The 27,552-nt window shown below is 39.7% G+C and overlaps 2 protein-coding genes across 2 annotated transcripts in view; both read right to left on the reverse strand.

Annotated features, from left to right (window-relative positions):
• The window catches only part of LOC311282153 (bcl-2-like protein 15), a 62,999-nt gene that overhangs the window by 30,227 nt on the left and 5,220 nt on the right, over positions 1 to 27,552 (reverse strand). The gene's annotated exons all lie outside the window — the stretch shown is intronic.
• Positions 1,715 to 27,325, reverse strand: LOC311282151 (uncharacterized protein). Its single transcript, XM_084395775.1, has 2 exons — positions 16,329 to 27,325; positions 1,715 to 8,161 (listed from the first exon to the last, which is right to left on the reverse strand). Exon 1 carries the CDS (start codon positions 27,065 to 27,067, stop codon positions 26,045 to 26,047), a length of 1,023 nt encoding a protein of 340 aa, XP_084251901.1. The 5' UTR covers positions 27,068 to 27,325; the 3' UTR covers positions 1,715 to 8,161; positions 16,329 to 26,044.

Below are 27,552 nucleotides of genomic sequence, written 5' to 3' on the forward strand. Positions count from 1 at the left end.
ATAGTATTTTATATATATGAGCAGAAAAGCTTATTTGATGTGACAGTATATTCTACAGTAAAAACTGTACCCAAATCAACAAAATGTTGTCTTTCATACTTCGCCTGACTGTAACGTTGTTTTTATGAAATATTAGGGCATAGCCTATAAATGTTAATTTGCAGTTTAATACGTTGCTTATACAAATACATTTTATTTCAACATATTTCAGTCGATTTTTACTCATCTCAGTAGGCTCTAGCAAAGCAGTTTATTCTTTCACACACAGACGCGCGATTCATATTTAGGCTAAACAGTCTTTACAAATATGTACCCTTCATTCATCTCACAGAAACGCGATTCATATTTAGGCTAAACAGTCTTTACAAATATGTACCCTTCATTCATCTCACAGAAACGCGATTCATATTTAGGCTAAACAGTCTTTACAAATATGTACCCTTCATTCATCTCACAGAAACGCGATTCATATTTAGGCTAAACAGTCTTTACAAATATGTACCCCTCATTCATCTCACAGAAACGCGATTCATATTATAGAAACGCGATTCATCTTTTTGTTTACATAGGCCTACACTAACGTTATTCCATAACGTTATTCCACATTAACACTTGAGAAAGGATAACTTAGCCTACCTCACTCCTCAGCGGGATCTGCTCCTCATATCAGCACAGAAAATTTTCTCCATAAGGTAGGCTATATTATGCCTCTTTGTTTACAGCTGATGTGGGGGCGTTTCACAGACAGAAATGGTTCTCAGAATTTGCGTTTGAATAGCACGCGCTCTCCGGGGCGTGGTCAAATTACTGTGAATCATCTCGTAATGAGCTCGACTGGAGTCGCTCTCTTTTTATACAGATTACAGAAGCTGATAATATTTGTTTTTTATATAAATTACTTCATTTAAAAGCTGCGATCTCAAGCTTTATGCCCGTGGGTCTGTTTCCCTGTTTGACTGAATATTCGCGGAGTTATAGATCATTTTCGAACGCGTTTCAAATGGGAGTTTACTGACAGAGAGAAGGCAGAAATAGCATCATGTTAGTTTTTCTTTATTTGTCAAAAAGCAAAACACTTTATTTTTATTGTGAGTATACAGAAAAAAAATAGAAACTGAACAGGATCGATTGATGTATTACACGAAAATGAAAGATCAAAATTAACAGAGCATTTTGTGTTTATTTTTCATTGCTAAAAAAAAAAACGAGCAAAACGCGCGGGCGCGTTTTTGGTCCCCAGAGGGTTAATGACCAATCAGCTCAGCTTGGTGAAATTAAGGGTACATCTTCATGTCTGTGACCAGTGTGTACAAGCTTGATGACGTAACTATTAGTCACTATTAAGTTGACTATTAAAAATAAAAGCTGAACATCAGTTCAAACAACAAATAATATAAATTGTTTAAAATGTTACTGCTTTTAGCTATTTTGGAATTAAAATGTAAAAATGCGTAAAAACACTAACTTAAATATATTTCTACTTGGTTTTAATAAAATAAAAAAAGAAATTTACAGTTATTGCAAAAAATACAAAATAGAATTGTATTTGGTCTCTTTTTTATGTAATATTTATGTAACCAGGAAAATTAAGTGTAACGGACATACATTTATATTTGATATACAGTATATAAAAAATGTGAGGACTTTGCCTCCTCATTTTAAAACACCATCGTACACCACTGATATATATGTGTGTGTACTTATTAATCGCACATTTTTCTGTGATTAATCACACCTAACAAAGTTTATAATATATTTTTATCTTGTAATACTTTCACATTGAATCTCCTAAATAATGTAGAAACAACATAAAGATACTGTTTTATGCATTTATGCAATCCAGCAAGCTTTCACTTGCAGAGAGCAGCCTCTGTAGCGTAGTGGATTGCGTACGAGGCAGTACTTTCTCTTTGCTTTTAACGACAGGAGTCCGAGTCCGAGGTCAGAACATATTCCTCTCTCTCCTTTTCAGTTGTTTTGTATTATTCTATTGGGGCATGACTTTTACAAATCTGCAACTGCCTGGTTAACTAGCTGGAAATGCTTTATGCATAATGCTTTTTAACTGAGTATTAAGCTTTAATACATGTAACAGCTCAGCTAAACCTACTTGTTTTTTACAGTGGCTGTGGGTCGGGTTTTATTGTTGATTAAAAAAAGATTTCCCATACAAACATGTTTGTTTTACTTGTTTGCATATAGGCTACTGCCTACTTGCTGCATGCCTTGAGCATAATATAGTGTAATGTATAGGTAATGTACATTTCAATTTCCCCTGCTTTGATCTTAGCCTAACATGTAAGCAATATGATGTCATGTTCAAGTGTATATTTTTTTTAAACTTTGCTGATGCATTCATTTCTCCCTTACAGCAAGGAATGCTGCTGAATAAAAAAAAACAAAAACATTGTAGGTCACAGCAAATACACAAGGATTGTCTTGTAGCCTATTTCCTGACATTATAGCTGTTCTTTGTGTGCTCCTAATTACAATTTCTAGCAGGGAGGTGTGCTAGGCTATATTTCAGTTCAATCAGAAGAATAATCAATACTGTCGAACTTCCAGATTCTCTTTATCACCTTAAACACCGTCCTTTGACCAGAAAATGCTGTCAATTGCGGCGCTCTTTATCAGCTAAAACGGACTTCCATTGCGGCTCTTTAACCGACCGAAAAAACGCTGTCAATTGTGGCGCTCTTTATCACCTAAAACGGCATCCTTTACAGCGATTTAACTGAAAAGAAAACGCCGTCAATTGCGGCGCTTTCATTTATTAACCCTTAACACCATCAGTTACACAGTGTTTGTTATTACTTATTACTGGTAGTATAAAACAAGTTAGTCTTTACATTATTAGTTAAAGTACTGATCGGTGTTGGAATTTATTATCGTTATTTCCATTTTACATTCTCGATCAAACCTGTTCAAGGAGACAGGGGAGAGAGGGGTTGTCCTAGACGGGTTGGAGGCTACAGCTTATTATTATGAATAATAATAAGATGAAACAGATGATCAGTTTGCCTGATTAAAAACAACGTTTTTTTTTAATTTAATTTAACAAATTAACACTGCTTAATACATTCTTTTGCAATTACATGTTTCACAAATAGACAATTAACAGACAAGGAAGTAGAGTTGTCAAAAAGTACAGACTGTATGTTGAGATTTGCAATGTTGAGAATGTTGAGATTTGCACTCGCAGACAAAAGCCACAAACCTGTATTATGAATTTAAAGTTGCAGACAAGTAGTCACAAATTTGTAAAGTGTCATTCACAGAAATACAATTACAGACACAAAGATTTTAAATTGCAGTGACAGATTTGAGAAGTTGCAAACGCCTAATTGATGTTGTGCTGCAAATGTGAATGTAAGAATGAGTGCAAATATGTACAACAAATTTGTGTCTGTCACTGTCATTCTCTTCAAATGCTATTGAAGGTAGAAACATGTATACCAATGTCGTATGTGTCTTTAGAGACCGTCCCTAAATTTGAGAATATCAAACGTCCATCTGTATGCCTGTAGCCTATATAGTATAGCCTACATCCCCAATAAGGTAAGAGTTTGGTCTTTTATGTCACTGAATTAGTCTACGTTTAGCTACGTTAATCGTTTTATATGTCCCGACGGCAGGGGAATCCTAGAGTATGATGTTCAAATCAAACTCGCGTGTTTACGAGGCCTCGACCAGAGTCCACTTAGGTCGGTAAACATGCGAGTTTGATTTGAACATCATAGGGCATCATAGGGTTCCCAACATCATAGGCAAGTTGGCAAGGCAAGTTTATTTATATAGCACATTTCATACACAATGGCAATTCAAAGTGCTTTACATAGAAGAAATTAAAATAATAAAAAGAAATAAGAATAATTAAAACAGTTTAGAAAAATAAAAAATAAAATACAGTACAAACAGTCGGACGAACATTGGCACAGTGCTCATTCAGTAAATGCATAGCTAAACAGATGTGTTTTGAGTCTGGATTTGAATGTGACTACAGTAGGAGCACATCTGATCTCCTCTGGAAGCTGGTTCCAGCTGCGGCTGGCATAATAGCTAAAAGCAGACTCGCCATGCTTAGAGTGAACCCTTGGTATTTCTAGCTGATATGATCCTAATGATCTGAGTGATCTGTTGGGTTTATATTCAGTGAGCAAATCTGCAATGTATTGAGGTCCTAGGCCATTGAATGATTTATATACCAGTAATAATACTTTAAAATCAATCCTAAGTTTAACTGGGAGCCAGTGTAAAGACCTGAGGACTGGTGTGATATGTTCATATTTTCTGGTTCTGCTCAGAATCCTGGCAGCAGCGTTCTGTATGAGCTGCAACTGTCTTATGGTCTTTTTGGGAAGGCCAGTGAGGAGTCCATTACAATAATCCACCCTGCTGGTGATGAAAGCATGCACAAGTTTCTCTAAGTCTTGTCTGGAAACAAAGCATCTAATTCTTGCAATATTTTTCAGATGATAGTATGCTGATTTAGTTATTGCTTTGACATGACTACTGAAACTAAGCTCTGACTCTAGTGTCACACCAAGATTCCTGACTTGATTTTTGGTTGTTTGACCCCTAGAGTGAAGGTATGCGTTCACCTTGAGAACTTCATCTTTGTTTCCAAACGCAATGACTTCAGTTTTGTCTTTGTTTAACTGAAGAAAGTTTTGACACATCCAACTGTTGACTTCATCAATGCATTGGCACAGGGAGTCAATGGGGCTATAATCGTTGGGCGATAGGGCTAAGTAGAGCTGTGTGTCGTCTGCATAGCTGTGGTAAGCAATTTGGTTCTTTCTCATTATTTGGCTCATTGGGAGCATATACAGGTTGAACAGGAGTGGCGCAAGAATTGAGCCTTGAGGGACTCCGCATGTCATGGATGTCCACTCAGACTTATGGTCTCCTATACTCACATAATAACCTCTCCCATCTAAGTATGACCTGAACCATTTTAGGACTATCCCAGAAATCCCCACCCAGTTTTCCAGCCTGTCCAGAAGTATGTTGTGATCGACAGTGTCAAATGCAGCACTGAGGTCGAGTAGCACCAGCACTGATAATTTGCCTGAGTCAGTATTTAAGCGAATATCGTTTATTATCTTTATGAGCGCTGTCTCTGTGCTGTGGTGTGGTCGGAAACCAGATTGAAAATTGTCAAAGTATCCATTCGAGCATAAGAATTTGTTCAGCTGATTGAAGACAACTTTTTCAATGATCTTACCTATGAAAGGAAGATTTGAGATCGGTCTATAGTTGCTTAATATGGTCTTATCTAGATTGCTCTTTTTCAGGAGCGGCTTGACAACTGCAGTTTTTAGGGAGTTTGGAAAACTACCAGAGAGAAGTGAAGCATTTACCACTTCTAGAAGATCTGCTTCTAAACTGTTTAACACACTTTTGAAAAACGATGTGGGAAGTGTGTCAAGAGCGCAGGTTGATGTTTTAAGGTGCTGTACGGTTTCTTCCAAAATTTTGCCATCAATTTCTTTGAAATCAGACATAGTAACTACTTTCTCAGGTGGTTTGATCTGTCTGACCCCAGCGCAAGTCAAGGATGTGCTGATCACCTTTCTGATATTATTGATTTTCTCAGAGAAGAAAGAAGCAAACTCACGGCACTTGCTGTCTGAGAGCACTTCACTGGGAATCTGGCTTGGGGGGTTTGTCAGTCTCTCTACAGTAGCAAAAAGAGTGCGTGTGTTGTTTAAATTGCTGTTTATAATATTTGAGAAGAAAGTCTGTCTAGCTTTGCCTAGTTCCATATTGAAAGCATGAAGGCTGTCTTTGTAGATGTTATAATGGACTACAAGTTTTGTCTTCCGCCACATGCGCTCAGCTTTTCTGCATTGTCTTTTCATATATTGCACTGCTGTTGAGTTTCTCCAAGGTGCCTTTTGTCTGCCACTCTTCTTCCTGACTTTCACAGGAGCAATATCATCAATTACACCTTTAACTTTTGAGTTAAAAGAATCAAGGAGAAAATCAACAGAGTCTGCAGATATGCTTGGTGTTAAAGATATAGCCTTCATAAATAGGACACTAGTGTTCTCATTTAAGCATCTCTTCTTGACAGACAGATCTAGCTTCAGTGGCAGGAGAGATCAATATATCAAAGAAAATACAGAAATGATCAGACAGTGCTACATCCTTAATCATAGGGTTTTTGTAGGGTACCACTGACATATTTATTGACCGGACTAAGACGTGGTGCCCTGTCAGGTCTGGGAGGAAGGTTTTGAGGGCCAGAAAAACCGCCATCATCTCCAGGCAGTTGATATGGAGCCAAAAGACGGCCTGCCCTCGCACAGAGCTCCCCAACCCGTGTTGTAAGCGTCAGCAGTAACCACCTTCCTCCTCGGGACCAACCCCATGTTTACTCCAGTCCAGTAACGGCTGGGGTCCTTCCAAGGGGCCAGGGCTCTGATGCAGCCATGGTTCACCTTGTTGCAAAGGCGACCTGATAGTTTAAGTATTACAGGCTGCGTCTCGCACTGAGGCGGGAGAACAGTACCTGTTACAGCATAGAGATTAAATGGGTAACGCTTGACCGAGTGGAGGTGTGGCATTCGGCTCTACTTCGGCACCTATTTTGTTGCTGAGCCGCGGAACGTGAGCGCAGCGAGGTGAGACTCTGACAAGTGACTCGCTCATTGGCGTGGAGTTGTAAAACAACCACCAGCGAAAGATCCTCTTTATAAAGGGATATACTCAATGAGTCTCACCTGATAGCCACAGGTAGAGACATAATTTTCCATGGTAGAGCCATCAGCGCTATGCTTGCTCTAGAAGTGGAGGCAGCACTGAGGAATCCGAGGGAGAGCGTCAGTCTTCAATGAACGTGGCCTGCGAGCCCAGCAAGCGACACGAGAATATGTTCATCTGTCTCATCTGATAGGAGGCGTGAGCTCACTAAGTCCTGTTCACTCAGCCCTATGGATCCATCGTTTCTTCGTCTCATGCTTGAGAGAATGAGAATGGCGGAGAACGAGGGGAGGAGCTGTGAACACAGCGAGGCGAAACTTGTGCTCTCTTTGTGAGAGCGTCCGTCTTCAATGAATGCGGCTTGCGGAGGTGGACCCGGCAAGTGACGCGCTCAGAGGTGCAGCATTTTGAAACAAACGCTGGCGAAAAGATGCTAGGGGTATAGTTGCAGGGGAGGAGCGTCATTCTCAGCCGCCGAGTCAGCGGAGAGAACAGAAAGAGTAAGCCCATAGTAATCACCGGATAGCCGCAGAGGAATGGTGAAACAGCTGTAGCAGCGCCGAGTCAGCTGGCTGGGGAGCGCACCAATCAGTCGGGCTGCTTGCCGCTGTAGTCTGCTTGATTCAGCTTGTTACGCTGCTGGGGCTCTTCCAGCGGCGAGAAGGCTTCTTTTGGAAAATAGACGAGAGATAAAGGTTGTCGCTGAAGGAGAATAAATCTGAAACCTATGGCAAGACGAGCTGCTTATATAGGCAGATGTATATATGTATATCTTATTAGGCATATTTAAAACAAGAATTTAAAACAAGAATCATTTGGTGACACAACTTCCGGTGGCGCTGCTCTGCTTGCGACCCGGGCTCTTACTCTACTGCATTCGTCTGTTGTTTGTTCTTTTCTTATCCGTTTTTTAGCTTTTTATTTTTAATTTTAACGTTATTGTTCTAACGCTGATATCCGTACGACAATGTTCGTTCAGCTGTGTCTAGTAGCCGCTGTATTGGGATCAGTGATGCGCGGGTCAATGTATAAACAAACCGCACCCGACCGACGTTTTCAACTAACCCGCCCGCAACTCGGACCGCAAAAAACGAAAAAGAAAATATTGTACCCGACCCGCTTCCTGACCCGCATTTTTTTTTAAAGTAGCTATAATGCTCATCGTAGCTTCTTAATATAACTTAATATTCTAATTTTGTCAAGAATTATAAAAAATCGTCAATATAAGCTCATAATTTGTACTAAAATAGTCTAAATGTTTAGTTTTAAAAACAATTAAGCTGGCTATGTCTATTTTGATGTTTCTGCGCAAGTTCAGCAGACAGTGAGGTTCGGGTTTGTTCCGATCAGAGCTCGTGAGCGGAGAGCGCATTTCTGAATATTGTGCTCCGCTCATGGTCGCTCGCCGAACCCATCTGCCTGCTGGTTCGAAAATATGTGGAATAAGGGCTGCCTCTGTTAATGAAAAATTCATTGTTCTTGTGTCCATTCATTTAAACTTGTTGATTTCATTTGAGTGTGTGTAAAAGCATTTCTAACAGCTGAATTGGGGGTAGGAAAGAGCAGATGTAATAAACTAGATAGCCCGGGGAGATAACAAACACCTAGGCACGAGAAATAATCTTAGTCGAAGAATACAGGATGTCATATAGTAGGGTCCCAGGGCCCCTCCTGAGGAAAGCAGGAGGTCATTTAGATTGTAAATGAAGGCCTTTTGGCTTCTCAGGGACAAAGAACAGCATGACCTGCCCAGGGGGGGGGGGGGTAGAACCAGTCCATACTAGATGTCTTTAAGGAAATTTACAGAGACTAGGGAAAGGAGGAGTCAAGAATGTCAGAAACCTGTATAAAATGTCTCAGTTTTATTATGTCAGTAGGCTTTCTGTTTCACATCTGGGTGGCTGCGGTTGAGAAAAGATTCCTCAAAGAATAAAAAGCCTTTTCTTCTTTATTACAATTTTGCCTTTTGAGTGTTCCTTAACCCTGTGATGCTGTTTTTCCCAGTGAGATAAAAAATTGCTATTACAGCTGGTGTCAAGAAGAGGGATCCTGTGCGGACGCTTCTTCTCCTGGTCCTGAGAACGGATTTGACGGGAAAGTGCACAACCTCGGCAGCAACAGGCAGCCGTCTCATACCTCGACGGTTTGAGATAGAAACTCAACAGATTACGAGAGAAAGAGCCAACACCGCGTTCAGGACCAGAAGGGGAAGCTCCCACCAGGACAATAAAGAATCCGCGGATTGCGGGAGAAACAGAAAAAAGCATCTGGGTAAGAAACGGCAAATTGTTTTATTGAAGTTGAGTGTAATTTGATAATTGTGAGTGAACGTGAACCATATTGGCTGAGTTTTGCTTTTGGTACGAGCGAAAAGGTGATTCAGATAATCACACATTTTTTGGGGAAGAAATTGATCTGACAGATTCGGATCGGTATCTACCACACTTAAGCTCGTTGGTGGACGGAAGTGCCACAGGTGATTCAGATAATCACAATTGCTGATTAATTAGTTTTACTCAAAAACTCTGTAACCTGAGGAAATCTCGTACAAGTGGACGGAAGAGCCACATCAAATCAATCGTACAAGTGGACGGAAGAGCCACATCGTACAAGTGGACGGAAGAGCCACATCAAATCAATTAAGTGAATCAGAAATTAATCGAGCGCTAGAAAGTGCCTATGGGAAAATTTTGAGTAGAACGTAATTACAGAAACCCGACCGATTTTGGGTAATGAAAAAAATTGGGTCTGTTGAAGACGTTTGACAGATACTGTAAGACACGTGTCGAAATTGTGAAATCCAGAAGGGAGATTCAGCCAAAATGGGGTCATCTAACAGTAAAGTAGATCATTTTTATACACCAATTTTCTGTTAAAAGAGAAATAATTATGGTGGTAAATGTAAATGTATTTCCCCGAGGCGGGAACCTTGAGTAAGATAAGACTCAATGTTGTAAAAGAATCAATAGAAAAGAACGAGGGAAAACAGAATGGTTGTTGTGTGTGTGTTAAACGTGTGTAAAGGATCTTTATGTGTGGCTGATGAAACTTTGAGCAAAGCTATGACTGATGATTTGAGCAGTGTTGTGAATGATGAGCATATGAGATTGTACAAAAGTAGCCTACAGGGTTTTCTGAAATGCTAACTTATCCGTTACTAGTCAGAAAGGGTTGTTGAAGTTTGTTCATGAGTGTAAAACTGTGAACGGACAGTGAATTGTTGGATGGGAAAGAAGCAGATAAAAGAGAACAGAGTCGATGCAGAAGGAACTGACATGTAGGGGAAGATAGGATGTTTTTCCTGATGGGGACAGTGAATCGTTGGATTGAGCACATGCAGAAGGAACTGACATGTAGGGAACGATAGAGTTCATGGAACTATTTATGAATGCCTGATTAAGTCAAATTAAGTTGAAATGGTACGAAAGGTGAGTTTTAGATGGAAATGGGGCGTTGAGTATGATTAACAGGGATTGGCATGATATAAGGATAAGGAATGTTTCATTAAGTAAAACGATTGTCTTTTGAACCTAAAGGGTCCAGCTATGCTGGGAGTACAGCAACAGCGCTTGCTTGTTCAAACCAGCTTCTGAATGTTAAATGTATACTTGTTTTGTAATCAGTGTTGTTGATGATAATATCAAATTAGAAAATGTCCAGAGATTGGATATTTTGTTGATATTAAGCCATTTAAGGAAAATATATTGTTTTATAAAGGAAATTATGGGTTGGAGATAATTTCCCTAGACACGTGTAACTAAAGTTAATCAGAAACTTTGTGAAACCCGTTTAGAATATTTAGATTTTCCGTGTCGCTTATGAAAATTAATGCTCTGCCAATAATAATGATGTGAATGTGCTTTATTGTATTAATGTTATGAAAACAAGGGTATTTAAGAATAGATTGCCATATTTTTGTAACAAGAGTTGAAGGTGCAAGCATCTAGGATAGCTGTGTGTAATTTAGAGACCGAGAACAAGATTTAGGGAATCTTGTGGTTTCTGTGGAACAGTAGAGATAAGTGGGACTGAATAATGATAATATTAAGTTGAATCTGCATACTAATCATTTGAATAAGCTATCAAACCAGTGTTAATGAAATTAATGACATGCTAAATTTCTTTATACTGTATGAAGAGTAACTGAATAGTCCTGATACAAAAGAGAGCAAATGCTGTAAGCAGTTCTGCTCACGCTCTGAAGAGAATTGCAGATGATGTTTAGTAAAAGTTTGATTGTAATTAGAAAGATAAATAGTAACTTGACTGGCTCCAAACAAAGAAAGTGCCAAACTAACACAAATGTAAAGAAAAGTCTGTGTTAATATGAGTTAGAAAGTAGATCAGTGTTAATATGATGAAGATTGTGATTCGGCTATTGTAATTGAATTTGCAGCTGGGACAGTGGGGGAAAAATGCAGAGAACTTATCAGTGGCTCTGTTTGCATTTCCTGAATAGGAACGCTCTGCTTCAGGGGCGTAAAGTAGGGTGGAGATGTTAGAAAGATAAAAGGCAGAATAACAGAGAGTGTTTTATTGCAGTCAGCTGGGTCATTCAGTGACTGTAAATGCCCACTGTATGACTGTAAAAGTAAATGAAGGAGAAAAGAAAGTTGATAGATGGAACTTTTGAAAGTTGTTAAGAAAGATATTAAGTGTAAGGAATTCCTTTTGAAAGGAAAAGAACTATAAAAAGTACCGGTTGACGTAAAATTACAGATGAGCTAAATGAGTTGCAAAATATTTTAAAAGTACCGATCACTAAAAGGATGATTGTGTTTTGAATGAAACGCTTTGATAAGGTTTTAGATGATATAGAGAGACAAATCTAACGAATGATTTATAGTGATAATCATAAAATGTATGACAAGCAGAGAGCGCAGCCTCAAAAGTTAGTATGAACCATAGAAGCAGATTGATAAACTCCTAGAGAAAACATTGAAGTCGGGTATTAAATTATGGTAATTGAAAATAAAATTGAAATGAAATTTGAAACGTTATTAAGAACTAGAATAATTATTATTTCTTTAAGATAAAATAAACAGAAGCAGTGTTACAGGATTAACAGTTGCTAAATGTAAAATGTGTAAAAGGCATTTGATTAAACAAAGGCTTGTTAATGTTGATTTTAAAAGATAAGAATGTGATTTGGCCAAAACAGGTTTGCTTATCTAAATCTGGCATGTGCTGTAACTGAAACTGCCACAGTTTCAGTGCAACAGAGACTCATTCGGAGTGGATATTTGTAATGTCTAAATTACAATACATGTAATTTATGGAAAAGATGCCTTAAGATGGGCTACAGTTAAAGAAAAGATGGCAGATAAAGTCTGAAGTTAAAGGTTTATGAGAATGCAGTGTACCAGTCCTGATGCCTCAAGAGTCTCTCTCTCATTCAATGTCAGCTGAGAGCTGTTTTCTGAGGCTGTGTAAAGCACAGTGTTTCAGTTGAACAGATTCATAGATGCGGAAAAGCTAAAACAAATCATGCTACAGGCAGTTCAGATTTGACAAATTTAGAGGACAATTTGTAAATGTTTTAGAAGTAAACCTGAATGACTTTAGAAGTCTTTACAATAACACTGTTTAGGACTTGCTTATTTTAGGTCCAGAGACTTTTAGCTCTCATTTTAGCTTCCACCATAAAACAGGGCTGATGGCTCCGGCTACAGAAGTAACAGTACACTGAATGTACGATTGTGATCTAAATTCACTGACTATAATCTAAGCAGGTTGCTACCTTTAAGATGATTAATGAATTTAAGTGATTAAATACTGTTGTTATTAACCTGTCTCCCTGTGAACACTATTAGGTCAGAATGGCTCTGATGACTCTTGAATGTGCCTTTTCCTAAGCTCCAGAAAACAACAGATTATGTTGAAGAAAACGGTCACAGATTCTGTGATGGGAAAAAGCGGTTACCAGTGTGTACGAGTGATTACTTCAACGACGGGTACGATCTTTTAGGCCAAAAGGACAACCTAAGACAGAAGGGTCACGCAAAAACACTGGGCATTTCCTGATGGAGGTGTTTTTTTTTATGTGAGAAAGGTATTAGAGTTGAGCGGTGACTGTGAGGCCAGCAGCATCAGCAAACCATTGAGAGGCGAGATGAGCTGTAAGAAGTTACGGCCGTCTGACCCAGAAAATGTGAGTTCCTCTATATACCACTCACCAGAAACCGCGTTGATTGAATGGCTTGTTTTTCTGACAAGTGTCTGCAACTATGCCAGGGGACAACACCCTGAAGAAAAGACAATTATAGGTTAAGAGCTGATCTGAATGGGCATTCAGGAGCCAGCAGAGACCATTGAACTAGTGGTTATCTGTTGTGGAGACAGCTTAAAAAAAAAAAAAAAAAAAAAAAAAAAAAGTTGTAATGTTAGTTGCCTGATGAGCAAGGAAAACACAGAGATTTGTGTTGATGCTGAACTAATGTGTCAGTTCTGACTCCTGTAGATCATTTAGACATGACAAAGGACCACTATAAGACATGGTGGTGGCTAAAGATGAGAACAGCTTGTGATGAGTCAAGAGAAATTTCTGAAAAACGAAGGTTAGGTGAATTGAGTATTTAAACTAAAAATAGATCATAGCATAATGTATTTTAGATTATTGTAACGGTTCTAATTTGAGTCAAACATTTGTATTTTGACATTTGTGAACTATTAAGGATTGACTATGACTATGATTATTTTAGTTACAGTCCTAGGAGGCTGTTGAAAAGATTATTTGCTTATAATGAGAGAGAAAGAGACTGCTTGAGTGGAGGAAGAGGATGGTACTCTGTCTGTCTTTCTGTTATCAGTCAGCCAAAGAAAGCTGGAGCAAAATAAGATAATGCACCAAAACAATCCAGCTGACTTTTCTAAAATCAGATGGATAATGAACAGACATGCTTTGAAACTGGTTAAGAGGCCATAAAAACATTAGATAAAAGATACAGGAAAATGTAAGGTTAAAATGTCATTTAAAATTTGAATCCTTTTAGATAAAAGATATTAATAAGAAATATGAGCGGTTCATAGTCAGGGAAGAGTGTGAGTGTGAATTCATGTTTTGTACAGTATGTGTTAGTTTAGGACAACTATTCTGTCTGAATAGTGTGTATAAATTTGTCATTAACCTCTGGAAAGAGTGTTTTAGCATTATAGATGGGTTAAGGCGAATGACAAATTTGAAAAGTAAGCTGAGGATTGTGAGTCAATCTGATGAGAAGGCAACACAGAACAGGATGAGCTTTAAGTTGATTGATCATCGAGCTCTGTCTGTTAATTATTATTTTGGTCATTCATGATGTGCAGTAGATTTGAATTACTTTCTGGACAGGTTTAAGTATTGATAAATTAGAATTGTGAAGTCGTAGATAGCCGTCAGTCATGTGTTGAGAAAAAGTTATAAATTTGACAGCAACAAACACGTACAGTAGGCTAAGTAAATATCAGATTATCCAGAGAGCCCTTAACAGTTATGTTTTGTAAAAAGGGGAAGATTGTTATTCGACTGACGTTGACGAAGTGTAGTGACGTTGACAAAGTGTACACGACCTGACCTGACCAATTGATGACCTGGAGAATGTTCGTAGATGACAGCTGATTAAGAGACCAAACAATAGGGTTTAGGGGCCATTGCCTTAAAACAATTTGATAAGAAGATGAAATTGTGGTTTTAAGTAATATTTTTATTTCAGAGGCAGAGAAAGATGTCTAAAAGAAATTTGGCTTAAGGACAACATTTGGGTTAGCAAACTTTATCCAAACAAATGTTACCAAATAAATATGAACAAATATTGCAGTTTTCTATAGCTCAAACAGTAGAGCGTTAGCGCTTGTAACGCCAAAGTCATGGGTTCAATTCCCGAGGGAAAGCAAGAATTGATAAGAATGTAAATGTGTACCTTGAAATGTAAGTCGCTTTGGATAAAAGCGTCTGATAAAAGTAAGAGAATTTTATTATGTTAGATTTATGCACGAGATGGGTGTTGGGCATCAAGAGGAGGATGAATATGCTCATGGCGGGAACAAGAGAACGCACAGTAAAACAAGTGGTCAGATGAGTCTTTGAACTTTTTAGTATGGATAATTTGTATTCAGGCCACAAACAAAGACATTTCGGCCTCACAGGTGGGAAAACAGTAAATCCAGGGGGGGAGGGCTAAACCCATTGTCTTCACAGCAGGCTGAGAGGTTATCTAGCTTTGACCTCATCGGTATATGAGGACAGTAAAGTCCAGGAGGGGTTTATTTGAAGAACTTTATTTGTATTAACCAGCTAGATCTGGTTTACTAAGGGGTTCACATTTGCTGAAAGCCATCGCACAGGTGGGAAGATAAATGTTGGGAGGACATTGGGTTTAATTGTGTGCATTGTTTGTATTTTAAGTGTGCTAATAACAAGAATTGTTTTGACAGGAAACGCCAGAGCAGATGTGGCAGCACAGCAGACAAAAGAAAACTATGTGACAATAACCTCAACATTTGTTTTTCTTTACAGAAGATGCAGACTTTTGCGCATGGCATGAGCAAAGTGAAGAAACAGTGCCTAACCCTGTGTAATGCCTAACTTAAAATTTTCATTTTGCAGGATGTCAGGATGGATTGAACCAAACAGAACTGATTCTGTATTGTTTTGTTAACATGAACAACATGGGTTGAATGTTTTTCAGGGGAACAAGGACCCTGAGTGCTATTCAATGAGCAAGAAATTATCCGGTGATATGTTTCAGGTTGAAAATTTCACAGGTCACACCAAAGAGACGACAAGACAAGCGGTATTGGTGAAGATGGAACGTCCATGAGGCAACGAGATGATCAACATATCTGGAGAAAATGTTGACCAATTAATGGTTGAAGAAAAGTTTTGCGATCTTATTTGATTGAATCAAATTAGGGCTTAGTATTGATATACATGAAGGGTATAACTGTTCTTGAATTAAGACTTGAATTAATTCTATTCTTAAAGATTTAATAGTAAAATGGGTTTGATTGATTTTAGAAAATAGAAATGAATTTTTATTATTTTATTGGTTATCAGAGAATGATAAACAGGGGGGAGATGTTAATGAAAAATTCATTGTTCTTGTGTCCATTCATTTAAACTTGTTGATTTCATGTGTGTAAAAGCATTTCTAACAGCTGAATTGGGGGTAGGAAAGAGCAGATGTAATAAACTAGATAGCCCGGGGAGATAACAAACACCTAGGCACGAGAAATAATCTTAGTCGAAGAATACAGGATGTCATATAGTAGGGTCCCAGGGCCCCTCCTGAGGAAAGCAGGAGGTCATTTAGATTGTAAATGAAGGCCTTTTGGCTTCTCAGGGACAAAGAACAGCATGACCTGCCCAGGGGGGGGGGGTAGAACCAGTCCATACTAGATGTCTTTAAGGAAATTTACAGAGACTAGGGAAAGGAGGAGTCAAGAATGTCAGAAACCTGTATAAAATGTCTCAGTTTTATTATGTCAGTAGGCTTTCTGTTTCACATCTGGGTGGCTGCGGTTGCGAAAAGATTCCTCAAAGAATAAAAAGCCTTTTCTTCTTTATTACAATTTTGCCTTTTGAGTGTTCCTTAACCCTGTGATGCTGTTTTTCCCAGTGAGATAAAAAATTGCTATTACACCTCCGACTAATTTTTTTTCTAGTCGACTAGTTGTTCATTTAAGCCATTCGTGGACAAATCGCCCCTTTATATTAAATTAATTACTTAAATAGGCTAGCCTACAGGAATAAGCATAATGACCGCACGCATAAAGCTTGCCACAAAGAACCGGTTAAAGTTATTATGAATGTGTCTAAATTAGCAAGGAGACATTTAATTGTTTAGTAATAAACTGGTGTTTTCTGTGTCGCTGCAAAGATGAAGTTGACAATGCGGAGATTGCGGACTCACCATGAACGCCAGAGAGAAATGCACATTTCATATGGATTAGCCTACATAATCAGAGAGTATCGCCTATTTATTTTGGTTTGAATATTTTCGTTTAAAAGTAGACATTTCAAGCTTTCTGTAATATATAGCCTATATATCAAATCTGTGAGGCACAAGCTGAGTTTCGGCGCCCTCCAGTTCACATGCAGTGATCGTACCGGCGCCTTATTTTGTCTGCTATATAGGCTATTTGCTTCTTATTTAATAAATACGGGCAATTGATTGATAAAACATTGATCAAAATTAAGATACAATTTATACAAAACGTAAATCTTTTAAAAAGAGTTTTCTATAAAAAAAACTTAATGAAGTCGTCAAAATCATGTTTTACCAAAAACAGCGCCGTTGCTAGGAAGGCGCCAGCGCCTCTGCCTCTCAGCGCCTCTGCCTCGCGAGTGGATGATGGCCCTGAAGACGCCTAGCAATGATATACCTTTAGTGGTAGTATACCTTTAGTTAAGTTATCGCAGCGCGCTAAGAGACAATGTTATCGGAAAATGCAGCCCAGGTAGGCTATATGCATAATGGAGATTACAAAGCTCTCTTCTTTGGTCAGAACCATGGAGAGCGATCGCGGATTTACTTTAACAATGCAACACAATATTTAAAGAGCATCAAGCTATTAAAATCTATATTATGTATACGCACAGATAATATAACAATAGGCTATATTAGTCAATATTTTTTTATTAGGTTAAGCAGTGATTGGATAACGATTTTTTATTTTATTTTTTATTTAACATTTTTAATTTAAGGCCCACCCACAATTGGTCTGGCCCATCCAAAACTGGAATCCTGGCGCCGTGCCTGGTTGGTCGTGCCAGTTTTGTGGTTATCAAATGTGTAAATAGCATCGCAAGAAGTAGCCTACACATGACAAAGCCAGCACTTTGGTCATCATCTTTCATTATTTCGGCAAATGTCTCCCACACTTTACTCTTTCTATTTGTGTATTTGCGGAGCTTCCACTCCCCAGTCTTCACCTTTTCTCTTGCCGCCTCCATCTCTACCTGCAGACTGAGCTCGTGTGTCATCTTTGCGCCAGTTATTCAGCCAATAAAGTGTAAATTAAATTTAAAACGTATTCATAGAAAATTGTGTCTAGAACTATATAAATTACAAAGGTTTAATTGGCATCTTTATTTCAAACGACCCGACCGACCGCGACCCGAATATCATTAAAAATATTTTTGGATGACTCGTAACCGCGGGTAACCGCGGGTGACCGCGGGTGACCGCAGGCACCCGCTCATTTCGGATCAACCCGCGCATCACTGATTGGGATATCTTGCACGGTGCCAGACACTACACACAGGTGTGACAACATGGATGTCAATCAGTTACACCAGAGACGCATTGCTGGCGCTACGCCATGTTGCGACACCTCCTTTGAACCTGCCTGTTTGCGTGAGATCGTCATCTGTGCGCAATAGAAGGCATAGGAGACGAGGCCAACGAGGCGGAATACGGCAGCGTCTTCGACGACGAGGAAATAGACCACCTTTACCATCGATGCTACTGTGCAATGCTAGATCACTGCATGGTAAAATGGAGGAACTTCGAGCTAACTCCAAAGCATGTTTTGAATATCGCACTTCAAGTTTGATGGTGTTTACGGAAACATGGCTGCACCGCGATGTCCCGGACGCTGCTCTGGAGCTGGAGGGATTTTCGCTGGTACGGGCAGACAGGACTTCACAGTCAGGGAAAATCAGAGGTGGCGGTCTGGCTGTGTACGTGAGTAACGCTTGGTGTAAACAGTACACAATTAAAGACTCAATCTGCTGTCCTGATGCTGAAGTTCTGTGCTTGAAAATGAGACCTTTTTATCTACCGAGGGAGTTTGGTAGTGTCGTTGTTTGTGCGGCCTACGTCCCTCCTAGTGGAAACGCAGCAAGAGCAGCAGAGTGTATAGCGGATTGTGTTCACCAACAACTACAGTGCTCCCCTGAGGCTCCCGTATTCATTTTAGGTGATTTTAATCAGTGCAAGCTTGAACTGTTTTTGCCTGGTTTCGAACAATATATAAAATGCGGGACGAGAAAGGACAGAACCCTCGACAAGTGTTATAGTGTTCGCCAGAGCGAAACCACAGCTGGCTAACTCCGATCACAACACTATCCATCTAATTCCTACATACAAGACTATGCTCAAACGTAGTAAACCACGTACGAAGGAAGTAACTGTATGGTCGGACGACGCCACTGAGAGACTCAAAGGTTGTTTCCTCTGTACGGATTGGAATGTTTTTAATGATATGGACATTGATATGACTACTGAGACAATAACGGAATATATCAATTTTTGTGTGGACAATGTACTCATTAAAAAGAATGTTATTATATATCCAAACAACAAACCTTATATAACTAAAGAAATTAAGAATTGCATTAACAGGAAAAAGGCTGCGTTTAAGAACCATGATCTTGCTGGGTTGAAATCAATACAAAAAGAGCTTAATCATCATTTAAAAGATGCAAGGGGACGACAGAAAGATGTTATTGAGCGTAATTTCTCCACTTCAAATTCGAAAAAAATGTGGGATACAATGAAAGCTGTTACTAATATGGCATCAAATAGACCACCTATAATTACAAGTGATGATTTACAGAAAGCTAACGAACTTAATAATTTCTATCTGCGGTTTCAAACTCATGATTTCTCTGATAAATGCAGATTTGTGATAGGTTCTCTGCCGGATGATACGGGCACTAGACTGCAGGTAGACAGTTGTAAGGTGCAAATATTGTTTCAGCAGTTATGTACAAAGAAATCCAAGGGACCTGATGGGATTTCTTCACAGCTTTTGAAAACCTGTGCTGCAGAACTTACTCCAGTGTTGTGTACACTCTTTCAGCGTTCATTGGATTCTCATATAGTTCCTGCGCTCTGGAAAAAAGCTGTGATTATCCCAATTCCAAAAAAGTCACATCCGTCCGAGAACAATGATTTTAGACCTGTAGCGTTGACATCAATAATAATGAAATGCTTCGAGAAGTACATTGTGTCCTTATTGAAAAGTGAAGTAATGTCGAAACTAGATCCATGGCAGTTTGCGTACAGACAGGGCAGGAGTACGGATGATGCAGTAGGAAGTATCACCCATCTAGTATCTAAACATCTGGACGATTCAAAAGCATATGCACGCCTACTTTTTATCGATTTTAGTTCAGCTTTTAATACTTTGCAACCGTATTTATTATTGGAGAAACTAAAACAGATGGATGTAAATCCTTGCATTATTAAATGGTATTTTTCTTTTTTAACGAATAGAACCCAACAGGTCAGGGTTAATGGGAAGATCTCCGATTCTCATGAAATTAGTACAGGAGCCCCGCAAGGGTGTGTTAGCTCCCCAGTTCTATTCACATTGTATACAAACAGTTGTGTGAGGAATAATAGTAACAACTATATTGTGAAATTTAGTGATGATACTGCTATTCTAAGCTTATTATATAAAGATCAAGATATTTTGTCTTACTGCTCTGAGATTAATCAGTTTATAGAGTGGTGTGATGCCAACCATCTGGTTGTAAATGTGAAGAAAACTGAGGAGATGATATTTGATCCAAAGTCAATCGGCAACCATAGCCCTATACATATTCATGATGTTCCTATTGTACAAGTGTCCTCATAAAAATATCTTGGTGTTTACGTTGACTGTTCTCTTACATGGCAAGTTCATATAGATACTTTGTGCACTCGGCTACAACAAAGACTGTATTTTTTGAGAAGGCTTAGACTTTATGGTGTTAGTAGTAAGATTATGTTGTTATTTTATCAGGCTGTATTGGAGAATGTGATCAGTTATGGAATACATCTTTGGTACGGTAATTTAACAGTGCATCTGAAATCTAGGCTTGGTCGTTTTGTTCGCACGGCCATGAAGATCATGGGCAGAACAGAACCTCTTTATCTCCAGAACATATATGAAAAATCTACACTGAGGGAGGCAAATAAGAGTCTGTATGATACAACACATGCCCTGCACTCTGAGTTTGTAATGTTGCCATCGGGGAGAAGATTAAGAATGCCTAGCTGTAGACTAAACCGGTTCAAGAACTCATTCATCCCTTCAGCTGTTAAGTTATTGAATAATATAAAGTACAAATAATAAATCTGTTTTTTTTTTTTTTTTGTGCCTCTAAAGTGTACAGAGTGGCGTGATGCCAATTAGGTTACAGTATTCAGTGTATAGAGTGGGGTGATGTTATTCACTTTACATTGTTTAGAGTGGCGTGATGCCAATTATTTTCCAGCGTATAGAGCGGCGTGACGCCGATTGTTTTATTATTTTATAGTGTATAGAGTGGCGTGATGCCAATTATTTTCCAGCGTATAGAGCGGCGTGACGCCGATTATTTTCCAGTGTATAGTGCGGTGTGATGCCAACTGTCTCCAAGCGTATAGAGGGGATTGATTCCAATTACTTTCCAGTGTATTGAGTGGCAGGATGTAAACCACTTTCAGTGTATACAGTAGGTCAATTGCTTGGGTGTAAATGTGTACCTCTCTTCTCTATTTATGTATTGTGTATGTTTTATATGTGTGGCGATGCAGTGGTTGTATTTGTGAGCCTAAAACAAATTTCCCATTGGGACAATAAAGTAAACCATACCATACCATACATATTAGAAGACTCTATTTAAAGATCACAGTGCAGTCCCAAATACTAATTAATTGTAATGTTTTAAATCTTTATACTTTGCTAATATCCTTTAAACCACTTTACCCATTTGTCACCAAGAAGTTTTTGTAAGGAAGTGAATATAATTTAAAATATAATAAAATGTAGTATGACCACATATTCTTTTTTTATATTTTAATAATTACAGGTCAGAATAAATATAGTTTCATTTTTGCATAAAAATATCTGTTACGCTGAATGACCATGGTTTGTTACTCTGAATGACAATTTGACAAAAAGGGAGATGATATTGCCATTGTTACCATAATTACAATGTTTTCATTAGTCTGTCTCATTAAACTAGTTAATTATATTCCTGAGTAAATGATGGCAGAAGCAGATGTTGAAAAATATTAAGCTTTTTATCCTACTGTTCTTGATGATCCCTGCCATGCTTGCTTAGTTTGTCACTTTGTTTCTGACTTGCTCGGCCCCAAAAATTACTTCTTGCAGCTATATTTATGAATACTTTTTGTTTTTCAACATAAATTAAGTTATCAGGATGAGTATTTTGGAGATTCACCTCAATGGTCTCTTTTGAACTTGTGACATACTGTAGTGAGGGTGAACTTTCTGTTCAGAAATATTAGTAAGCTATTATTCTGACTAGGGTTGGGAATCGTAAGAAATTTTCCGGTTCCGGTTCAGATTCCGGTTCCGCCAAACGGTTCCGGTTCCCATTCAATAAAAAAATATTAAAACAACTAATAAAAAATAGTAGTAAGGGAAAAATCCACAATCCTTTTTGTGTTTATTTCTTATACTTGTCAAATGAGTTTAACAGACTGGTAATGTCAACAAATTCAACATATTATTAAGCAATTTTTGCAAAAAAATATTATTTTTTCTGAAGGAGAATAAAAATGTCTGCATTCTCTAGAATAATTTGGGACCTCTCCTAGCTTATTGTATCTCCAGCAGTGGAGAATACCCTCTCATAAGGGGTAGAATATGCTTGAACACCCATGTAAGATGTGTGTAGAACAGATTATTTTTTAAATCGTTTTGAATGATTGATTCATTAAGACTTTACTTGTTTCATTACTGGATAAATCAGCGCTCTAGCAGTTAATAAACAGAACTGCATGCGTCTTGCGGAAGAACATTGTTGCCGGAGCTACTTCTCTCTATTTATGTCTATGACAAGTCACGCAGGTACTGGGCTACTCCGCAGCAGCTGCGATCCGACAGTCTAAATTATAGTTTGAATATAAACGCTTATTGCAGGCTTAACGTAGTAATTCAGGATAAGACAAAAACACGGTTTGAAAAAAAGGCATTCATGATGCACTCGCTCTTTGTATACATTTTGTAAAATTCTGAACACAAAAAAAAGTTACGGACTGCGTCTTTATGAATGTTTTGAAGCATCAGATGTAGCCTAATCGATACAATCGTTATTTGAAGGCAGCGACTTTCAAAAGGTGATTTACTCTATTTTTGTTGCTACCGTAGACATCAGTGTTTATACTCGAATTATAAACTTTTATCTCATTAGGCCTACTTCTGTGATCATTTGAATATCTGTAACAGATATATCGATACTGTGTGATTGTAAAGCTGTTTCACATTGACAACTGCTCTCTGTGGGTCAACGACAGCGCAAACAGATTAGAATGTTAAGGGGTGAGGTTTTTGTAATTTAGGAATAAGATCGCGTGGGTGTTTGAATCGAGATCTTTTAAAGATTAATCGTGCAGCTTTAATACTCTCTTTCTCTCTCTCTCTCTCTCTCTGCGTTGATATCTGACGCAAAACGTATTTGAGTAGCGCGAGGGCTTTTCAGATGCATTACTATTTTAATATGAGGTGAGACGTTGCTATTAAAGCAGGGGTCTCAAACTGCCGGCCCGCGGGCCATTTACGGCCCCCCCTTTTCACTGCGTACTCTTTGGCGCTTGACGAAAGCACAGACAAAACAGACATTGCGCAGCTAGCCATTTTCATCAGGGGTATTAATGAACAATTTGAAGTGACGGAGGAGTTGTTAAGTTTGTGTCCAATGCATGGCCGTACTACAGCCAACAATATATTTCAGCAGCTGTGCGACGCGATTGAGCGCGCTGGTTTGCCGTGGAACAGACTGGTGGGCATCACCACTGATGGCGCCCCATCTATGACAGGCAAAAAAAACGGACTGGTAGCGCTGATACAAAGAAAGTTAGAAGAGGAAAATGCAGATCCAGCAGTTGTTCTGCACTGCATTATACACCAACAGGCTCTGTGCAGCAAATGCCTGAAATATGAACATGTCATGTCTATTGTCCTGAAATGTGTCAATTACATCAGGTCGAGAAGTTTACAGCACCGCCAGTTTCGGGCCTTTTTAGAAGAAATTGAGTCAACATATGGCGATGTATACTTTACTTTACTGAGGTGTGCTGGCTCAGCAGGGGGAATGTCCTGAAGAGATTTTTTGACTTAAGAGCAGAGGTGAAGAGATTCATGGAAGATGGCAGAATGGATGTTCCTGAATTTGATGATCCTAAATGGGTCATGGACCTTGCATTCTTAGTGGACATAACACAGGGGCTGAACATCCTTAACTTGAAGCTCCAGGGTCCTGGTCAGCTCATCACAGCAGCATATGAAAGTGTGAAAGCTTTCTCCACAAAGCTGAGATTGTGGAAAACTCAGCTTTCTGCAAAAAACCTCAGTCATTTCACTACATGCAGATCTCTTGTGGAGGAGGGCACAGCATTCAGTGGTGATGAATATGCTTCTGCTATTGACAACCTACTGGAGGAATTTGATGAGCGTTTTGCTGACTTCAAGTCACACTGTGACACTTTCCAGCTGTTCGCAGATCCCTTCTCAACTGACGTGGAGAGTGTCCCAAGTGTGTTGCAAATGGAGCTTATTGACTTGCAGTGCAACAGTGACCTAAAAACTAAATTCAGAGAGGCACAGGGAAAAGCAGACAAGACTGGACAGTTTTTGAGAGAGTTACCTCCATGCTACCCAGAGCTGTCCAAAGTGTTCAGTCGGGTAATGTGCCTTTTTGGAAGCACATATCTGTGTGAGAAATTGTTCTCAAATATGAACTTCAATAAATGCAAGTACAGGTCCAGGCTTAGTGATGCCCATCTTGAAGCTGTACTCAGGGTTTCAACTGTGACCTCCATCAGGGCAAACGTGGCTCAGTTGTGTGAGCAGAAGCGCTGCCAGGTGTCTGGCAAGAAATAGAATAGTGTGCAAATGTATTTAGGGATTGCATGAGTTCACTGCAATGTTGTTAGTTCAGTGCAATGTTTTGACAAGTTATTTAAGTTAAAGTAAAGTAAGGGAAAAAAGGTTGCACTAACTGTTAAAATTATATTATATATTGTTAAATATATGTTTAATATACTGATGTTTAAATTTTTTTGTTAAGTATGACACAAATATGTTAGTTACATAATCTGAATAAGAGCTAACATTTCAGCAAGTGAAGTAAATTTCCTGAAAAATATTGCGCTTTCTTGTTGTGCTTGAATTTTAAAATGGCCCTCCTATGAGCTTTCGTTCACACCAGTGGCCCCCAGCCAATTTGAGTTTGAGATCACTGTATTAAAGGATAAGCTCCCAGCACTTCGCCCACACAGCGCACCAGAACCGTTTTCGGAACCGAAACTTCCGGTATTTTTTCAAAAACACTAACGGTTCTGGATAAGAACCGGTTCTCAGTTCCCAACCCTAATTCTGACAAATCGCAATCCTGAATACCTTTTTTTTTTTTTTTTTTTTTTCGTACCAAGTATGATAACTATAATGATAATGTTATAAAAATCTATTTATAGATGAATCAAGATTATATCTTCTACTGATTTGCATCAATTCACAAATTTCAAAAATCGATTTTCTAAAGTGTTACACTTTTTTAACTTTGCAGTAGGCTACTACTTTAAAGTTAGGCTACTTGAAGTTATGGCCTTTATCACAATAAGCCGCGAACGAGGACTCAATGCGGTGCTCATGCTGATGGACACACTGCCTCACAGATGCCGCCTCTCACATGCATGCAATCTCGAATTCAGTTCTCTTTCACAACTACACACAATTATGTCAAAATGCCATCGTCTGGACTATAGAGTATTCAATGTAAACAGAGTCTGTTATGTCCTACGCAAACGAAAAATGGGAGAAAACCAGATGTGTAACTATATCCGTACATTCATTCTTAAAGGGACAGCAGCCTCATAAACTATTGCCATATTTCTTTAATGTTATAGTCGAGTCCCAAAATAGATAAATAGCCCTGGATAAGATGCAGTAGGCATTTTTGAGGAAAAGTACTTCAAGTGTTGTTTCTATATGATTTGTAGGTGCTGAATCCATTTCTGCCGTATAACAAGTTGTAAACATCACTGTTTTGGCATAAACAATAAAAACGTTTTAATGCATTTATTGCAGTTTAAACATTAAACATTATAACTAAACTATGCATTCTCAGAATATTTAAACATGTAAACAATAAAAAAACAACATTAACATGAAAGGGACAGTTTTTAATGGCTGCTGGAATTATGCCAAGGTACCAAGGTACACTGGGAAGCATATATCAGTGGAAATATGCACTTATGCCTAGCCCGAAGGGGGGAACTTGGAATACACATGACCCCAGGGGGCTGCATATTGAGAATCACTGGGGTGTCCAGCCGCAGGTGGAATATTTCAAACCCAGGGGTGGCAAGGTGGCTTGCCGAGGGAAAGACACATGCTCAGAGAGGCTTACAGTGGACTACACACGTGGGGGTCGCCCAGAGGCCGTGTTAGGTGTCGCCCAGCCTGCAGCTCTACAGATGTCTGTTAGCGAGGCGCCATGCGCTAGAGCCCAAGAGGATGCCACACTCCGGGTGGAGTGGGCCGTCACACCAAGGGGGCATGGTCGACCTTGCAGCTGGTAAGCCAAAGCAATGTCCACTATCCAGTGAGACAACCTTTGCTTGGAGAGAGCCTTTCCCTTCAGCTTCCCACCATGACTGACAAAGAGCTGGTCTGAAGTCCTGAAACACTGCGTTCTGTCTACGTAAGCATGGAGGGTGCGTACTGGACAGAGCAGTGCCAAGGCTGGGTCTGCCTCCTCCGAGGGCAGCGCTTGCAGGTTCACCACCTGGTCTCGAAAGGGTGTGGTGGGAACCTTGGGCACATATCCAGGCCGGGGTCTCAGGATCACGTAAGAGTTAGCCGGTCCAAATTCCAGGAACGCTTCGTCAACCGAAAATGCCTGCAGGTCCCCTACCCTCTTGATGGAGGCCAATGCAACCAGGAGCACTGTTTTCATTGACAGGAACTTAAGAGCCACTGATTGCAGAGGCTCAAAGGGAGCACTCTGCAGAGCAGTTAAAACCACTGAGAGGTCCCAAGAGGGAACGAGAGGAGGGCGAGGAGGATTCAGTCTCCTCGCTCCTCTCAGGAAACTGATGATCAGGTCGTGCTTTCCAATGGACTTACCATCAACTGCATCATGATGTGTGGCAATGGCGGCACCATACACTTTCAGGGTGGAGGGAGACAGCCTTCGCTCCAACCCTTCTTGCAGGAAGGAAAGCACGACACTGATCGGGCCTTTCGTGGGTTCTTGAAGTTTAGAAGAACACCAGTTGACGAAGAGGTTCCACTTCAACGCATAGGCATGTCTCGTGCACGATGCTCTAGCGGTAGTGATGGTAGCCACCACCGCTGGTGGTAGGGTACTCAAACCGGCCTCGTCCCGTCCAGGAACCACACATGGAGATTTCAAAGATCGGGACGAGGGTGCCATAGGGAGCCCCGTCCCTGAGAAAGCAGGTTCTTTCTCAGAGGAATTGGCCAGGGAGGTGCTGTCGCGAGGAGTACTAGTTCTTGGAACCAGGTGCGGTTGTGCCAATACGGGGCAACCAAAATTACCTGCTCCTCGTCCTCCCTGATCTTGCGCAAAGTTTGTGCAAGAAGGCTCACTGGGGGAAACGCATACTTGCAGAGGCCCCGCGGCCAGCTGTGCGCCAGTGCATCCGTGCCGAGCGTGCCCTGGGTCAGAGAATAAAACAGGTCGCAGTGGGACGAGTCGTGGGAGGCAAACAGATCTACCTGTGCGTCCCCGAACTGATCCCAAATCAGCTGAACCGACTGGGGATGGAGTCTCCATTCTCCAGCGAGAGGCCGAAACCGAGACAGATCGGCTGCACGCTTCAGGTCTCCCGGGATATAAATGGCTCGAAGCGACCTCAGATGCTTCTGACTCCATATGAGGAGGTGGCGGGCAAGTTG

This window comes from Rutilus rutilus (assembly GCF_951802725.1).
Source record: "Rutilus rutilus genome assembly, chromosome: 22".
In the NCBI taxonomy this organism is placed as follows: domain Eukaryota; kingdom Metazoa; phylum Chordata; class Actinopteri; order Cypriniformes; family Leuciscidae; genus Rutilus; species Rutilus rutilus.